The sequence below is a fragment of the Diadema antillarum genome, unplaced genomic scaffold, assembly GCF_040938485.1.
Source record: "Diadema antillarum isolate AM-2024a unplaced genomic scaffold, OU_Dant_1.0 seq00001554_RagTag, whole genome shotgun sequence".
Taxonomy (NCBI): Eukaryota; Metazoa; Echinodermata; class Echinoidea; order Diadematoida; family Diadematidae; genus Diadema; species Diadema antillarum.
In genome coordinates, this window is record NW_027272283.1 from 71,468 (window position 1) to 89,827 (window position 18,360).

The 18,360-nt window shown below is 38.9% G+C and overlaps 1 protein-coding gene across 1 annotated transcript in view; it reads left to right on the forward strand.

The window, feature by feature from the left end:
- LOC139710697 (thioredoxin reductase 1, cytoplasmic-like) overlaps nucleotides 1-18,360 on the forward strand; it is a 54,853-nt gene that overhangs the window by 16,283 nt on the left and 20,210 nt on the right. Inside the window, exons 3-8 of the mRNA XM_071622616.1 lie at nucleotides 8,946-9,163; nucleotides 10,047-10,119; nucleotides 12,319-12,387; nucleotides 12,909-12,959; nucleotides 14,166-14,308; nucleotides 18,034-18,149. Of these exons, the coding sequence (XP_071478717.1) occupies nucleotides 8,946-9,163; nucleotides 10,047-10,119; nucleotides 12,319-12,387; nucleotides 12,909-12,959; nucleotides 14,166-14,308; nucleotides 18,034-18,149 (670 nt within the window). The remainder of the gene's footprint in view (nucleotides 1-8,945; nucleotides 9,164-10,046; nucleotides 10,120-12,318; nucleotides 12,388-12,908; nucleotides 12,960-14,165; nucleotides 14,309-18,033; nucleotides 18,150-18,360) is intronic.

Sequence of the window (18,360 nt, forward strand, 5' to 3'; positions counted from 1 at the left end):
AAGACAGGTTTATGATCCAAAGTCACTTTTTTTTTGTCAAAACTCTTACAAAAGTGATATTCAAAGAGTTAATAATCAATTCTCAAAATTCATGCAGATGATCATCATATTTTTTTTTTCTTTCCTTTGCTACATATACATATCACAATGTTTGAAATTACATTTTTTGTTTTAAGTCAACTTTTCTGATCTGTATCAATGCATTTAAAATACCTGTATTAAGTGCTTAATAAATACCATTTATTATTAATATTATCAATATGATTGATAATGAAGTAGTCATATTATCGTGATTTGGCGACATAACTGTTCGATTATTCCTGGCTATGATGACCGCTGTCCAGTGTTTTCCTCTGGCCATAGCCCAGTGCAGTTGCGATGAGACTGCAATCTCAGTGGGAGAATGGATTGTCATGCTGACAAGTGACATACTTTCAGGACATGTGGACAGTTGTGTATGAAACCATTCCATGGGGCTAGGTCAGGGAACTGTGGTACTTTCCAGAATATGACAAAGAAAGAGATGATTGTAGATGATGATAATATCAGAGTAGATTTTTGTTTTAATATGCTATTAAAGATAGACCGTTATTTCCCAAGAGTGCATTCCATAAAATCATGACGAAGCAAGAAAAAAGCATACAGGAGGCTCAGGAGTTCATGCTTCCAGAGCCTTTGTGACCCTGCAGACAGGGGTTTGCCTCAGTGCCTACTGTATTTCTACTGTATTTTACAATCATGTGTAACAGGCTTTTGTGCTTGTTTTTGTTTTGTTTTTTATCCACGCATTGTGAAGTGTTGCAGCGTAGATATCAAGACTTCTGGTTGATGAGATGTTTATTGATGTGTTTGCAGAATCACCATTGTTCAAAGTAACCTGCTATACCCTGGTATGATAAGAGTGAGCAATATTCTGGTAGACTAGACGAGGGGATATTCCTACAACAACAAAAAAAAGTGCCTTGTCACAAATACAAACAATGACTTGACGTATATCCAAGCAGCAAGTTGATTTAATGCAAATATATCGGGGGGGGGGGGGGGGGGGGGGCGATGTTCTGAAGTCTTGCTTGAAGTTTTACATTTAAGTGCAAACAGATGGGTAAACAAGATACTAGATGTTGCCTAAAATATCACCCTCTGTTCCATTTTGAAGTGCTAACCTTTGCTCCAGTCTACAAGGCTAACCTGTCAGCAGAGATGTGTCTCACTTGATTTGAAAAGAAAACTTGAAATCTATGAGACTGTTTGAAGAAATATGAGGATCAAGCAGGAACAGATTGGTGAAAATTTGGTTACGGTGTATTTTTGAAGAAAAAGCAGACAGGAGAAGGGTCTAAAGTTGATTGCTTAAATGAGAAAACAAAGCAAGAACTGTGTACATACCAAAAAATGTGGAACCCATTTGATAGAAATACAATGTAGCATTACATATCTCCACCCCCCCCCCCACATAACACAAACATTTGTCTGTGAAAGATATTGCAAGAAGGTACATTTGTAGGAGATACAATGTATCTCTGTTTGAAAAGAAATAAAGTGTAATGAAAGGTAATGTCACTTGAGGTCTTGTGCCCCCTTGTAACAGATTTTACCTACACATGTTGGTCCTCTCTGTGAACCCATCTAGTCTTGAGTATAATTGTGCTTCAGGAACGATCATTTTGTTGTCACTCAGTTAGCCAGCTGAATTTTAATGCAAATCCTGTAATTGAGAATCATTATAAATGGAACTGGTTGAATGTTTTTGATTTCATTTGCACAAAATCAGCTGGAAAATTATATACCTTACCAGTGTGAGACAGAAACATTTACACTATTCTTCTAAAATGTGTTGACAATTTAGTGATTGGTTTCAAATTTAGTGTTTTAAAAGCTTTAATTCTGAAACAAAGATGGTGTGACTCTATGTAGAATATGGTTCCAATGAATGGGAACATTTTTATTTTTCGTAATTGGAATATACAGCAATAACTTTAACTTTGTTTGTAAAGGTTGTACAGATCAAAATCCAAAGATACTAGTAAGTAAGCTGTAGGAGGTTTCAGCTCATACACATGTCTGTACCAATCCTACAAAGGGGGGAGGGGGGATGTATAGTACAATATTTTTTTGTCCCCGCCGAACGAGTTCGAGCAGGGGACTATGAAACGGGCTCCGTACGTGTGTGTGTCCGTGTGTCCGTGTGTGTGTCCTTGTGTGCGTCCGTGTGTGATCAAAATGTTCAATTTGCTACTTCTCTGTCATTTATGAGCCAATTTTGATTCTGTTTGCTTTATATGATAGCACTACATGGGAGCTTTGAAACTTCTACACAGAATTTCAGTTGTGACCTTTGCCCTTGACCTTTGACCTATATTGTACATTTTGATACAAAATGCTACTCCTTCGCCATTTCTAACCCGATTTCAATTCTGTTTGCTTTATGTGATGGCACTAGATGAGGGCTTCAAAACTTTTACACAGAATTTTGACCTTTGACTTCTTTGATCTTTGACCTTGATTTTTGACCTATATTGTACAGTTTGCTACAAAATGGTACTTCCGGCGGGGACATATATTACGCACTGCGTAATTTCTACTTTTCCTTGTTTTTTTTTAGTTGGTAATTCCATGTACAGTTGAACCTCTCGTATCCGGACAAGTCGGGACCGGGGCTCATCCGGATAAGGGATTTGGCCGGATACGGGAGACTCAATGCTTTATACATGTATACACATGCACGTATGTACTGATGTACAAACTAGCCCATTGTAGTACCACATGTAGTAATGTGTATACTGCAACCTTTTCATTGTTACATTTGTTGATGTTTGGGGATGTTAAAATGTCTGAAGGTAAGCAATTTAGAAGGAAATGTGATGTAATGTATGTTATTCACGTTGGAAGTAATATGTAATTCATGTGTGTTTGTGTAGGAGTTCTCAAGGAGTTGGGAATCCCCCTTTCCTCAGGTAATTATAAAAAAAAAATCACGGCGAGATTGCATCCGTATAATAGAGAGATCCGGATAAAGGGAGGCCGGATAAGAGAGGTTCAACTGTACTCTGTCATCTGTGAAGACCTGTACAATTGTACTTAGAGAACAAAAGAAAGCTTGTCAAGAAAAGGAGTACTACAATGTAAGTACTGTAAATACTTCAGGAAGCTGTACAGCATTAGAACGAAAAATCAGGAGTAGTGTCAACCCATTTTGTTAATCATCATAGTATCGGTGTTCTTGATGTAAACATTTCAGATTGTGGTTGTTGCCTTTGCATGAATAGGGAGCATTCAAGCTGTCATGGCCTTGATGCAGCCATGTGTGTGTGTGTGTACATACATACAGTTGTATACAGTATCTCTGTGTGTTGGATAAACAGTGAACAGTGTTGTGTTTGTTTTGGAGTGTTTATAAACGCTGTATCGTACATATACATCTACAGGGACTTTGAAGATGATCAAAAGATATCATTTTTCTTTCCTTTTTTATGTCTAAATGTAATTTGTCATATTACGAAATGGTCAGTTACAAAGTGTGAGCAACTTTGTACATATTAGTATAGGGATTAGCAGAGGGACATTTCGTGGAGATTGTCAGAATTCAATATTTCTTAATAATTGAAAGCTAGAAAATCTGCCCGAGTACAATGTATATGTTGTGTTCACACTTTCAATTTCTAAAAGATATTACGACTATATAATTTCATTCAAAGTTTATTCATTCTTTGTTTCTCATTTACTGTTCTACAATGTACTGCAGTTAGTTGCATGCAACTCTTCAGTCGACTGTCGTGAAGTCCTACTTTCCTTCAATTGCACTTGTACCATGCTCTAGATACGGTGTACGTCAGAAATCAGTTACAATTGTATGGTATGCAAGTGACAGATTGAGGATTTTCAGTTGGGGTCTGGGGTCCAAGACTAATTGCATCTCTCATATATGGATGCCACATCCTCCCTGAGTATTGGATAGAAGAGAAAATTAATACCTGCCCAACAAGGTCAGCTTGGTAAAGATGATGTGATTAGACTGGTGTTTTTGCCGAGCCATTGGAGCACACACTCCCCTTGCAATTATGTCGCTCGTTTGGATGCTTGCGGGCGATCTGAGCAGGCTCTTTGTGAAAGAATAACAAGTTTTGTAAGATGCAGCAAGAGTGGGCTTTAAAGGAGACTAACGTCAAGACTGCATCACCCGTTTTAAATTAGATATAGGCATGTTTTGTCCTCTTGCCTTGCACCATTTTACGTACTACATGTCCTTGAGATTCAGTCATGTAAAGGAAGATTACAGCAAGCAGGAGGTCTTAGAAAATGACAATTTTGTAATGATTTTAATTCCTAGTAGGAAAGAGGCAATCTTGCATTAGGCATACTCTTTGCTCTGTATCATTTGAGCTGAAATTTGCTGAATCATCAGCTGCATCATGTTTTGATTAAATTATTTCATAAAGCGCTATTAAAATGAGAGTTATTCAGTGAAGGACTAGTCCAGAGGTTTATTGATTCAGACTTGTTCAATTGATTTCCAGCATTTCAGCTTGTAAACTCACAGGATTTTTATTTTATTTTTTAAAGTATGTTTCTTTTTAGGATATAAGCACATGTGTACAACAGGCATTAGATTAATTGCAATCGTCCACATACATGTACACAAGGTGTAGGTCTACCACTCAATCTATAATGGCCTTGTAGCCTACGTGTACAATGTACATGTTCCAGTAGAATGCACATTGTGTTTTGATCTTGTGGGCCAAATATTATTTTAAGAAATCCAATCCAACTTTAAAAATACTACCAAAGCGATGTACTGAGATTTCACTTAATGTTTTTAAAACAAGAGTTATACATTGTAGTTCATATGCTAAAAGTCAGTGACACAATGTGAGTGTCCCATTAAGCTCAGGCTAACAGGGCACTAATTAACAAAATAATGCATGATAATACATTTTATTACACTTTGACCAGTCTTGGGCTCAGGGTTGTCACAGGAGCAAATGTCATGGAACCGCCGTGGTATTGAATGGGAAGTAGGATCTACCAGTGATCTATCACTACGTAGTATTAGCGGTAGACCAATGTTCTTATTTCAACCTTGTGCAGTGGAGCTTGTTTGTGGTGGTTGTGATTTCCGCGGTTTACTGATGTACAGGTGGAGAAAATTAACAAACTGTGGAGGTTACCAGTTACACATTGATTTCTGCTGATTTCTGCAACATGGTTTCCAGAATCACCTGCATTTAGGCAGCAAATTAATAAAATGGTCATGCCAGCAATCACTAGGGTACTGTTACATGTACATTCATGAAATTCATTACTCATTTCTCATTGGTGCTAGTTGCTAGGGATCATGATTTATGAAAACAGCTAGAAATAGCAATAGGCATGTGCAGCGCAGAATTGATTTTTAAAAAAAGGAAGAAAAAGAGAAAAGACTAAAAATAACCCAAACAAAACTTTTTTTTTTCTATTTGTTTCATTGAATGTTAAGAATCTGAAATCAAGCATCATAATATCTTATCTCAATACTGTGATGAATATTTAAGAGTGAGGTGTACACTGTACATTATAAAGAGGCTGACACTTCTCCTTGAACATCTTAGATGTACATGAAATAGAACATTGAACATCTTAGAAGTAGTGGAAGTAACAAATAATGCAAACAGAAGAAAACTGACCTGAAATGAATATAGTTTACATTAGTGGAAAAATGAGCAAAGAAAATGGGATTGTGTGAGACAGAATAGCCGTTTGGATTGCACGAGTGTGCCCAGCATGCTTTAGTGCCATTCCTCCCCATTTTACTGTTCCGTTGTTAATATTATGCATTCAGAGCTAAGAGCCAAAATATGCTTCTCAATGAAATTAAGCAGGAATTTGATTAACAACCTGTACTTGGGTGCCAAAGGAGAAAGTCAGGTGACCTTTTCTCCGTCCGTGAGGAATGCCAATCCAATAAAGTCATATCTGTCGCCTTCCAGGGTAGCGTTTCTTCTATTATTGTCGGTATCCATATTATAGCAGATTATGCGTCCAAATCCACACATGAAGATCAGTGCCGTTACCATGGTTTGCCCGAGGCCCCCGCTAGCTGTGCCTTCACACGTATTCCCATTCATGGCTTTTAGTTGGAAGCCCACGAGCTGTATTCTTCAGCACAGCTTTGACCATGCTCTCAATGCCATGTGGATTTTCTTTTCTCTATTGTTAGGGAGTAAATTTTTGTGATGCCGGCTCTTTAGTGCTCAGCTCTTTCTGACTCTGCTTTTCAGACTTCTTCCCCTCCCACCCCCCCCCCCCCCCCCCCCCTGCCAATTTGGAAAGAAAACTCAGCATTATGAGGATTTAGCTATCCACAGTAGATATTAAATCTGTAATCTTTAACCTCTGGATTGCTTTGTGTACATGCTTTGTGTATGTTTTTGTACCTTTTTTAAACAATACCCCTCTCCCATGAGAATTCTGTTTGTTGTAAGCCATTCTGTGTAATGAGCAAAAGTAAGTTTGTGTCCTACACTGATGACAGGACTTGTGTCCTACACTGATGACAGGACTTGTGTCCTGTAAGTCCTGTAAAAAAACAAGACTCAATAGATTACCCAGACAGTAAGTTTATCAAGCTATACTGGTACAAAGAAAGACATTCACAGTCACTTAAATTCTGTATTTTTGGCTACTTCGTGACCATTGTTCACTACATCAGCAGCTATTTCTGACCTTTACAAACGTTTTGTGGTACTGAGAGCAAAAATTCTGCTACAGTGTACCAAGAGAAGTCAGTCCTGAGTTGAAAGTGCTGGCAGCCAATTTCCTTACAGACAATGAATAAAGTGACTGTTAGCTTTATACAGTGTAGGTGTATCATGCATTCAGTGCTCTAGTCTTTTACATTGCAGTAAAAGCAAGATTTTTGGAAAGGCCAGTTAGAATCGCCATACAGTTTTAATCGTATGTCTCGGTCTATGGATTGATTTCTTTCAAATATGAATGTAGAGTGGATGGTAATGCAAGCCTGATCTAAACCTGTTCAGTGATAGTTTTAAAGTAAGGAATCTTCTCACATTGAAAAGAGCTATACTCATCGTATCCTTCCCTGCTAGCAAATTTTTCACAGGACCCTTTAAAGAAATTAATGTCAAGTCTGTATCCACCTTTGATTCAACCTGCATGGAAATGAGTCATAAAAAGACCCCGTTTACAGTAAGTGAAAGGGCCAGGCTCGGCCCCTGGCCTTCATTTCACTGTAAACGCCCAAAAGGCCAAATGCGGTACCAGTACCAAAATCGGCTGCGCATTTGGCCAAGCTCTGGAGGTAGTTTAGGCCACGGCTCAGCCGCGGCCGAACCCGGCCTTTTCTCACTGTAAACGCAACCTGGGCCAAATGCGGTACCAAATTTAGTCTGGCTTCCAGACCCTCTGCCCGTACTATTTCGCCGTTCAGGATATTAACGCCCTCAACGTCAAAAAATAGTATAGTTTATTAAGGTGGTTTTGTTCTGCAAAGGCATTTGCCTTCGGCAGAGGTGCCGACTTTGTCACGGGGCGGCAACTTCGCCGCCAGGGAGTCCAGTTGGCAAAGGGTCTGGAAACAAGACTAAGGTCGGCGCCCTCCAAATGATAGTGTTTGTTTACAAGCAGAGCGCCACTACAACAAAATATTGAAAGATTTGAATTAAAAGCCTGGGCCGAGCCCGGCACCGTAATGGACAAAATTGCGGGGCTGAGTACTGCAATTGAGGCTGGGCTCCGCCGTGGCTCGGCCGCGGCTCGGCCCGTCCCCTGCACTGTAAACGGGGTCTAAGTGTGGAAGTGTATTGTAAGTGTTCATTAATAGAGATTGTGGCAAGTACACCATGTTATTACCGATAAATCAGTCGCATAGAGTACTTTCAGTATCATACATTGTACATGTACCAATTCGCAGTATCTGCTGTGAGAATCACGTGTATTGTAGCTACTTTGTACATATGCTATTGACAATGTTACCTCAAACAATTCTGCTTTTATACTACTAGTATTCCCTCAGATCCCATACAATCTTATTTTGGTATGTTTTTTCTCCTGTTGATGGGTTGGATTTTGAAAACATCCACAAAACAGAGTGACTTTCTATGTGACATGCATGAATGTGTAAGTGATAAAAAGCACTATGAGGTTGTTTGTGGAATTCAGTACTTGCTGTAGAAGGTGGCATGTTTGCCAAATTGTAATTGCGTATGGGCTGCATTTAAGCGTTCGTGCCAGTCTGGAATCCTATTGTATTAATGTAGGGCATCACACATGTGGGGCAGTTGTCAAATGCCTAAAACAGGCATACAGTGTATCATGCACTCCAATTTGCTTTGCCTCATGGTGTTTTTTTTTTTCTTGTTGTTTGCTAGGGCAAAGGGGACATGCAGTAAAATATAATGGATTTTGTAGATTGTATGTGTAGCAATGCATTTTTAATAGTGACAATGCCTTTGATATTATTGCCTTGATGCTTGATGAGTTCACTTGAGATAGAAAAATAAAGAAATTGGATACCATTTCTAACTTGCATTTTGCCTGCTTGGAAGCCAGGTGAAATTTTATTTTGCCATTCAGGTTGCCTTCTTGTTTCAAGTCATATGCGTCATGCAATAAGACTTTGAGGGATATAACCTGTCATCAGATTTTGATCTAGGGAAGATGTTCAGGCGTAGACCCCGTTTCCAGAATGATTCCCTTTTAAAATAAGTATTCACATACCTTCATGCATGTTCCCCATTGATCCCACGCCCTTCACTAAAGAGCAAAGAATGGAATACAGCTGTAGATCCCAATTAAGAGAAATTCCATCCTGAAATTATGAACCGAGCCCCCATGTTTGATATGATGGGGAAATGCAAAGTTTCTCTTTTGTAGTGATGTGCTGGTGCAATCCCAAGTATTGAAAGGCCATCACTTTCCTTTTTTTTCCTTTCACTTTCTCTTTTCTTCAGAGGATGGCAAAGAGCTCCAGGCAGCTCTCCAGGAGCTCTCGGGCCAGAAGACTGTTCCCAACGTCTTCATCAAGGGCACCCACCTCGGTGGCTGCGACAATACCTTCAAGGCCAAGTCGGACGGCAAGTTGGCGCGGCTCCTCAGCCCGCCGCCCTCCACGTACGACTACGACTTCATCGTCATCGGAGGGGGTTCCGGAGGCCTGGCAGCATCAAAGGTGGGTCTGCAGAGGGAGAGTAGTTTAGTTTGCTTTGAGAGGGTGCCTGACAATCACCAACAAGCCGGTTCCACGACATTTGCTCCTGCGCCAATTGCTTCCATAAAATATGTGCATGCTACATGTAAGCCAAACATGAATGATAAAACATGCATTATACCTGCAAACATAACCCTAACCCTAATCCTAATCCTCACATCAAGCTAAACCTAATATCCTATCACAATCCTGACCCTAACCATTAAGTCCTTGGAGAAATTAAAGACCGGAGCAGTTGTCCCAGGAGCAGATGTTGTGTCACTGACAAGCCTCATGTAATTTACTTAAGTCAGTTTTCTGTCTCATTGCACCAGTGTACGTTATTGCTTTGTACATGTAACTTAAAAAGAAAATCAACAGAACAGATACAGGCAGACAGACATACAGACATGCACACACACTCACACACATGAGTGCTGAATCATGAGATCAAATGTAAGAAATGGTGTGACTGTTTTATTCAGCAGTTACGAGCTTTTTAATAATCGTAGCTTCCTCTGTGTACATGTATGTGTGTATTTGCATACGGTTTTCCTATAACCTACCCCAGTCTTACGATATCCATTCATAAATATAACAATGCATTCTTCTCTGTCAGATACGGTGTATGATGATATGTGGCGTGTATACTTTTGTTTGTACCATTGTTGAAAGAAAAGCATTTTAGTGTAATACTGTGGCAGTAAGAGGTGGAAATATAAAGTATAGAAAGGGGCATCAATGGGAAATATTTGGATATTTTGTGATAAGATGCAGCAACTGGTCAATATTCAGTGTGCCACATGTTCAGCAAGATACTCTGGTGTATGAGACATGTAGGATTTTTCGTTACTTCTTTTACCAGGAAGCAGCGCTGTATGGCAAGAAAGTTGCTGTATGTGACTTTGTCTCACCTTCTCCAAAGGGAACAACATGGGGTAAGAGATGAATGATTTGACTTTGCGTGAAACAGTTACTTGAGATATTGCATAATGTCATTTTTTCCCCCTCGCTTTTGGTGTGTTGATTTGACAGTGTAGCAAACATGTGGATGATCAGACTTTAGATCAGTAACGAAGTATCATGTGAGCCTGAGACTTGCCTGTAAAGTGATAGCAAATGTGCACCTGTTGTCTGTTATTCAAGCATATTTATATATCATGTGACATCATATTGATTTCATTGTCTGTTTTCCTACACTTGAGTCGATAGCGCACTGTCTTGGTTGCATGGCTGTAAATGAGATATGAAAATCACAGCATTATACCATGTTGTAGAAATTAAGGTGTACCCAGTACGCTATTTTTGTATCCGATAGGGACAGATATTATCAGCACTCTGTATGAATCCCCCTTGCCTCGCACCAATAGTAAGCGACCACTGAGATATTTGTCAGTCGATCTATCGCAAAAGAGCAAAAATTTATCTCACAGAAAGGAACGAATAGTTTCCGGTTACTCAGCTGCATTTATCTATGGAGTGTCAAGCCTGATTGTTGGGATGCATACTCGTAGCATCAAAGTTTTGTGGTCAATGTGAACTTGCCGCTTTTATTGTAGGCGAGTGGATGTGGTGAATGATTCATAGGTGAACCTTGGATGTTTATGCTTCAATTCAGAGACAGATACATGTATCACCACACAAACAGGTAATGCAACAGGACCCGACACTCCTCGCATTTTTTGTACTTTTGCTCAGCATCAAACAATTAGACTGCAGAGATAACTAATTCAATGGCAGTATGCCAAACTACATGTGTAGGTGAAATGCAACAAGAGAATCAAAGGTCTTCTGTGTTTTCTGACCTATCCCATGGGCTGGAAACAACATTACCGTAAAATGTAATGTGTAGGGGCCCAACAAAGATAGCATAATATATAATGTATATTTGTTTTGCATTTGGAAATGTACATTGATGTCGTCACACATGGTATGAATGATTAAATACAAATTTTAAAGAAATGTATCCCATTCCATTTGAGTGCTGTGTAAACCCAACTCTGTTCACTATTAAAAACTGATGCATCACAGTTATGCTGAGAAGGAAAGGCAATGGGAACTGTTATTTTCCAAATTTGACCTTCCAAGTGCTGGCAAACGGGATTAATAACGATTTCAGGTGAAAACAAGCTTGTACAGCTCTATGTCCAGAAGTGACAAAAATATTCAGCTGTTTTCAGTGCCATGAACTGCTATCTATTGCTATGAGTTCAAAAGGCAACAACAACAACCCATATTCCAGTTGCAACCCATTACATTTTGTATCTCTGTGTTATAATTGTATGCTGTCAACATAACATATCATAATGAACATTTTTTACTCTAATTGAAGGAGTGTCCTTGTGTATTTCTTCGCGTATCATATTGTGTTAACCCCATTGCCTGCTATTGGATGTTTGTGCCAGTGGTATGTGGTTTGTGCCACCCACAGACACTCTGCTCCCACGTCTGCCTCTAGTTCTCAGCCCAGTTTAATTTGGCTCTTCATTATGATCTTGTTTGCGCAGAACAGCCAAATTCTGACAGACCTTCAGAATTTTGATAATGCAGTTCTCTGAAAGGAACTGAAAGGAGCTGGAAGCAGTCATTGTTGCCGCTCACAAACATTTGATTGCTGACCTTTTTGCCACACAAAAAACAAAGGCGATGTATGGAAACCGTAAATGGTGGAATATTCCACATCTGATATTGAGCACAATTAGAGGCAGAAATGATCAAGGGATCATTATCATTGGTTGGAGATAAATTCACTGCTTGCATTTAAAATTTATTATGGGTCGTGAGGGCCAGCCTTAATCAGAAAGCTGCAAAGTAGATATGGCATGGTTTTTGTACCCACGTCCCACTGGAAACGAGAACAATTTCTGCATCCAATGGAAATGAAAACAATTTCTTCATATTCTGGGGGATGCATACCTGCATGCCCAATGCTCTGAGCAAGCAATGAATGTTTGTTTGTTTGTTTGTATTTACAAATTGTAAGTAGGTTGTAGGGACACTGGTTACATGTATGTCAATATTCTGGATACTTTACAGTGCTGGTGGTGAATAATATACTATATTTATAGTGCTTGTGAAAAGAATATTTATGCAAATAACTCTGGATTGACCGTATGTTTCTTTTCTTCCTTCACAAGGACTTGGTGGCACATGTGTCAATGTTGGCTGTATACCCAAGAAACTCATGCATCAAGCAGCTATTCTTGGTGAGATATCATAAAGTGAATTTCTTATAACTGTTTAGTTGTTAGAAATAACATCTGAGTGTATCGGTGTGTCATTGTGGCAAGCTAATGTTATTATGATTGATGACTAGAGGAACATCTGCAAGTAACATTGATGGCTTTTGTTCAATAAATGTGTGTCATAAAAATGGGTTACAAACCAGCTTTTGAAAAGACTTTGAGCTTGTATGATAGTAGTCCTATGGATTCTTGAAACAATCTCCTCCCCCCCCCAAAAAAAAAACACCCAAGAAACAAACAAACAGAAACATATACCAGAACAAGAACTGATCTGTTCTGTTATTATGATTATATTTTTAGTGTAGTAACTATGCATACAAGACATCATATTTAGGAAGCAAGATTGATATTGTAAAGACTGAAGCGAGACAGAAATTACTGGTGATCATATGACCCATGGAAGATGATAATGTTTAGCTGATATCCCATTACTTGTGAAGTCATGTTTGTTTTTGTCTCTTTTTCACTTTAACTGTGCACAGGAGAATCATTGCAGGATTCCAGGCACTATGGCTGGGAGACACCAGATGATGGTGAGTATAAATATGCTGTGTGTGCCTTCAAAATGTTCTTTTCTGTGTGTAGATACAGTGTGGATGGACATTGTTTGCTCGAAAGACCCTAACGAGTTTAAATGCCTTTCTTCTATTTTACTTTACAATCTCATGTAATACCCCTATGTAGAGAAGATGGGTTGGCTTCAGACTGCAATCTTTCATGGCTTTCTATTCCAAGTTCTGGCATATCTACAAAATGCCAGGAGTATGGTATAGCTCTGTAATTTTCGCAGATTTCGGGAATCACTGCTGGACTGCGAATTCAGCAACACGCAAAAATGTCGCCATGAGCTAGGGTGATAGTGCACTAACGATAGCCTCTGTGTCCGTTTGCAAAAACAACATCTCGCAAAAATGTCCATGATTTCCTCATTAGTGAAAATATCTGTATACTATAAAGTAACAGTTTATGCAGTATTTACCATGAGAGTTTATGAGGTTCAGTGTCACCTGAATTTGATGAGGGTGTGGTAGGTCACTCTAACTCTACCTCACATGAGAAAGCATAAGTGTCGGGGACTGTGTCATGCCATCCTATGTTTGTCCCTTCTATGATATCTGAATCAATGTTTGATTTAAACTTATATCATTCTGAAACTGACAGTATGGATTTGTATACTCACTGTGCCACAATTATGTCTGTAACTTCCTTGTGTAATACCTGGCATGTAACAGTGTTGGATTTCTAGAATGAGACAAATACACTTGAAACAAAGCGTACCGAAAGCTTTTTTTCGGGCACACCCATTGTTTACTGTGAAACCAGAAACATTTGCGGCATGAAACTTTCATGAAATGCCAACTAGCATTTAATGGCGTGTGTAGACAAGACCTCTTGCACCTTTTACTTTCGTGAATCTTGGTTCCTTACGAAATTTTGCAATCATACTTCATGCACAAAAAGTATTTGATTTTACAGTACTTCAGTTTCAAGTAGTTGTGTAATAATCCATGAATTATATTGCTTGTATGTGTCAAGGATTTAACTTCTTGGCCCTATTTTATCAAAAGATAAAACCGATTTTAAATTTCCTTATTACACAGTCTGCCATAGACTTACAGTTGAAATCAACTTTATAATCAATTTCAACTACTAGTATTCATAGAACAGGGTCCAGGAGTGTTATCAAGTGTGTGACTTTGTAACCTTCAAAATGTCCATCACTTGCCTGTCTTCCACAGTCCAGCACAACTGGGATAAATTACGGGATGCGGTCCAGGCCCACATAGGTTCCCTGAACTGGGGCTACAGGGTGGCCCTCCGGGACAAGGACGTGACCTACATCAACGCCTTTGCCCAGTTCACTGACCCCCACACCATCAAGGTCATTACCACTAACTTTTGTTTGTTTTGTTTTGAATGTCTTGTTTGTTTTGTTTTTGTTGTTGTATTTTGTTACATATTTTGTTACATGTAATTGGAAGAGTGCAGCTTTTGTTAAGATGTGTATGCCTGTGTTTATTTGCTCTGTAGACATTTATCTTTAATTTTGCTGTAGAGTTTTGATGTGTTTGTGTGTGTTTATGAATTTGACAGTTGCCAACTTGGCATGGTTGACATGGATTTGAAGTGCGATTTCATGTTCAAGTTGACTTTTTAAAATGGGATAGAATCAGATAAGTAGTTTGGTTGACGTTTTCATAGAAGTTGGACCTGAAAGGAGGGGAAGCTTTGGAATTGGTAAGTTTTATGTTGTTATTTAAAAGGGATATAGACTACAACCACACATGCGAATTAGAAGAGACAGTGATGTCAGCATGCCATAGGTCTATCATTGGCTGGTACACGAAAATACAGATTGTTTTATGGTTGGTAATTTAAAAAGCACTGCTCTTTTCTCTCAAAAAAGTCATTATCACTACGGTATAGGTTATCAAAAAAGTACAATATTTTTGAACAAAAGACACAAATCATTCTAAATTGATTTCGGAAGGAAAGAGCAAGTTTATTAAAGATTTATGAACAGGTCAGGGGAGACTTCACATATTTCAAGTCCACTTTTGCCACCACCATTCTTTTTCTTCTGATTCTGGTCAACTTCAACATGGTTTGGAACTGTGAGTTACATATATTAGTAGAATACTGTAAAGCAAGACATGTGCACAGCGTGAAATTTTCACAAATTGCCACTGGGGCTCAATGCATACAGTGTAGACAAGAACTTTTGCAAATCTTGGTTCACAAAATTTACAAAATTGAAATGCACACAAAAAATTCATGATTTGCAGTGGTGCTTTTATTCACTAAGAATGGAGTTTCGAAGGCCATTGCCTCATGGAGTGTGATATACCACACTCCGCGGTCAAAATTCAGATATACAGTGTAGCCCACACTGCTTGCAGCAGCTGCATATTACATGAAGATTGGTGCAATGAGACAAACAAGTCTTTAAATACATCTGTATAGTATGTCTCCTAGTTAGGAGACTGGCTTCTTTACAATGCCAAGATATATGCTTATTTTAAGACTGTGTCATGCGGTACATTTCTCCCAAGAAAGAATTAGCATGCTTGGCAAACATGCTGTCTTGTTTTCTCACTTCCAATATCAAAGTTCCCAGGTGTAACCACTAAATTGATTGTAGACTTGTTTGTGATTGAAAGTGAGTAATAAATATTTACACTTTTGTTTCGGTTCCTTTGTTAATTCAAGCCAGTCATATTAAGATATGCCCACTTCTGTTCTTCGAGGGATGTTCTGTCCTGAATAATTTTGCGAGTTGACCATGAGTGCCTGTTTGCCTTCTGTTGCCATTCTACTTCAGTACAAATTCTGCATTGTCACAAAGATTATGGGAGTTCTTTGTGGATGAAAAGCTCACTAAACTGAAGTACCCTTCTGGTGATGTTGTGTGAAAAATGATATTGTCCTTTCCTTGTGGTATTTTCCTGTTTTTGTTGTTGTTGTTGACTCAATATCAAAATCTGTTGTGTTATATTCTTTTGTGTGCAGTACGGGTGTAGAGATTTACAAAAGTTTGAAATGGGCTGTGACCATAATGTTAGCTGTAGATTTTACTGATGCTGTGTAGCGGGTGGTATTTGCTCTCAGCTGTTGGGGGGGGGGGGGATGCACACTCTGTCCTCTGTTTCTTCTTCCTAGTTATGAAACCATGGCATGCAAAACTTGCCCCCCCCTCCCCCCGCCCACCCCGTAAAAGAAGTAGCTCTATGGCTGACACCACTAATGCATAGTTGCCATTACTGTGGACTTTAAAACCTATTAGTGGTCACTGGGCATGTGGCCATTTCCTGTTTGACGAGTAGTAATGCAGACATAGCGGAAGCCATTTAAAACTTCATGCGAGTAAATAGTGGTAGATAAACAAGAGAACACTTTCAACCTCTTTTTTTCCCCTGTGCATTTGGATTAGATGTTCAGGACAAACAATATGGATTATGATAGATGGTAAGCTGTGCTTGGACAGATTGAGGCGATGCTGCTGTTGCTAGGCAACAGATGATTTTCCATTCCATTAATCAGGAGCACCTGTGAATTTGTTTGTGATGAGAACTTACTGGACTTTGTGTTCTATTAATGTCCTTTTTGCATCATGAACAATTCTTAAGTACATGTTTGATTGCCACATTATAGCTTACCCAAAAATTTAACTTATTAATGCTTTTAAAGTAATCATTTTGAAATGGCGGTTGATTTATAACTCAGTGAACTGTGCCTCTCTATTCTTTCTCTTTTAGATTTTTCTGTTTCGAGGAGTAGGCTGTGATAGTGATACTTTACCTCAGCTTTTGTGGCATTCTCTCTTAATTTTACTAGGTTCAACTTTTTGTACAGTGTATGATTGAAAACAAAATCTTCATTACACTGTATTTTTCAGTGCCTTTTGTAGGTACAATTGTAGTTGGTGCATGCTCATGTAGACTTTGATAATCGCAATATCTCGGAATGAGTTTATGAACTTTGATTTCATGCATCCATTGCTCAGTTGGAAATAAGATGTAACAAATTTGCAATTACTATTATCTTGCAACAAATTGTCCTAGACTCAACAAACCAAGAAAGTGTTCTGGATGGCTCTATACTTATATTTTTGTCTCTCGTAAAGGGAAAAATAATTTCAAAATTTGATTTAAAAAAGAAGAAGAAAGGAGCAGATAGTGCATGAACTCACTGCTAAGTTTTGCCCAACAATATGTGAGTTGTTAACATATCTGCTCTCTTAAACCTTTGATGTCCGGAGCACATTCTCAATTCCCTGTTCCGTTTCCCTTACAAGATCAGTGAGTTGGCGTTCTCTTTCATTCTTTCCTATCTTTCCATTTATTCTGTTTTGCCTCGTGTCCTGTCAGTTGTATACCCCAGAGTCAAGGCATGTCATGTTGTTATGTTTCTCCTTTTTTTGTTCTGTCCTGTAAAGTGTTTTATATCATTTTTGTGTTAAGTATTTGTAATTAAGTATTCTCATAAGAATCTTTTGAGTGGTTCACAATATACAAGCATGCTTTGTAGTCGACCATTCAGTTCTTTTTCCTTCTGTAACTTTGTATATTGCCGCTATGCATGCATATCTTTATTTGTTGATTATCATTCATCTTTTACATAGTTGAATTTATGCCTATGGTATACCGGTAATTCCTGATTTATTCTGTGTTATGTTTTGTTGGAAGATAAACAAAGAAATAAATGAATTGCGTTGAATTGAATCGAAGGATGTTATCTTTCAGGAAACATTTTAAGGGTTGAGTGGCACCCGTGTCTTCCACTCATAGAGCTCACCTTATTCTCTAATCTGAATGGATGGGAAATCTTCAACTCTTATGTGCAGTATGCCATGGACAGTGAATATGAGTTTACTCTCAGTATCAGAGAGAATTTGAATTTGATCTGACAGAATCGTAGGGACAGGCGTAGATGTAGGATGACATGATTACTGTGGCTGTCTTTGTCTGTGAGCATACAAACAACATTGTGATTTTCAGACACGGGAAGGAAGAAATCTTGTTCCTTTTTTTTTTTTGGCAACTGACTTCTCTGTTTCATTACCTCTATTTCAATTTTCAACCACCTCCTCCTCCTCCTCCTCAACAGACGGTGAACAGGAGGGGTAAGGAGCAGGTGCATACAGCAGAGAGGTTCTTGATAGCCACCGGGATGAGGCCTCGCTACCCGGACATTCCAGGCTGCAAAGAGTACTGCATCACCAGGTACTGGCCCCACGCTCAGAGCTCCACCTCTTTCTGTAGTGATTAGATGAGACACCCCCTTCTTCCCCATATCGTCTGGGTGTTTGACTATTGAGCTCACAGATATCTTTCAGATCGTTAGAAAACTCTTTTGATGCGCAATGTCTGTGTCTGTTTGGATGATGCTGTTCACTTTTTTTTTTCTTCATGTTGGATACCATTTTTTCAAATT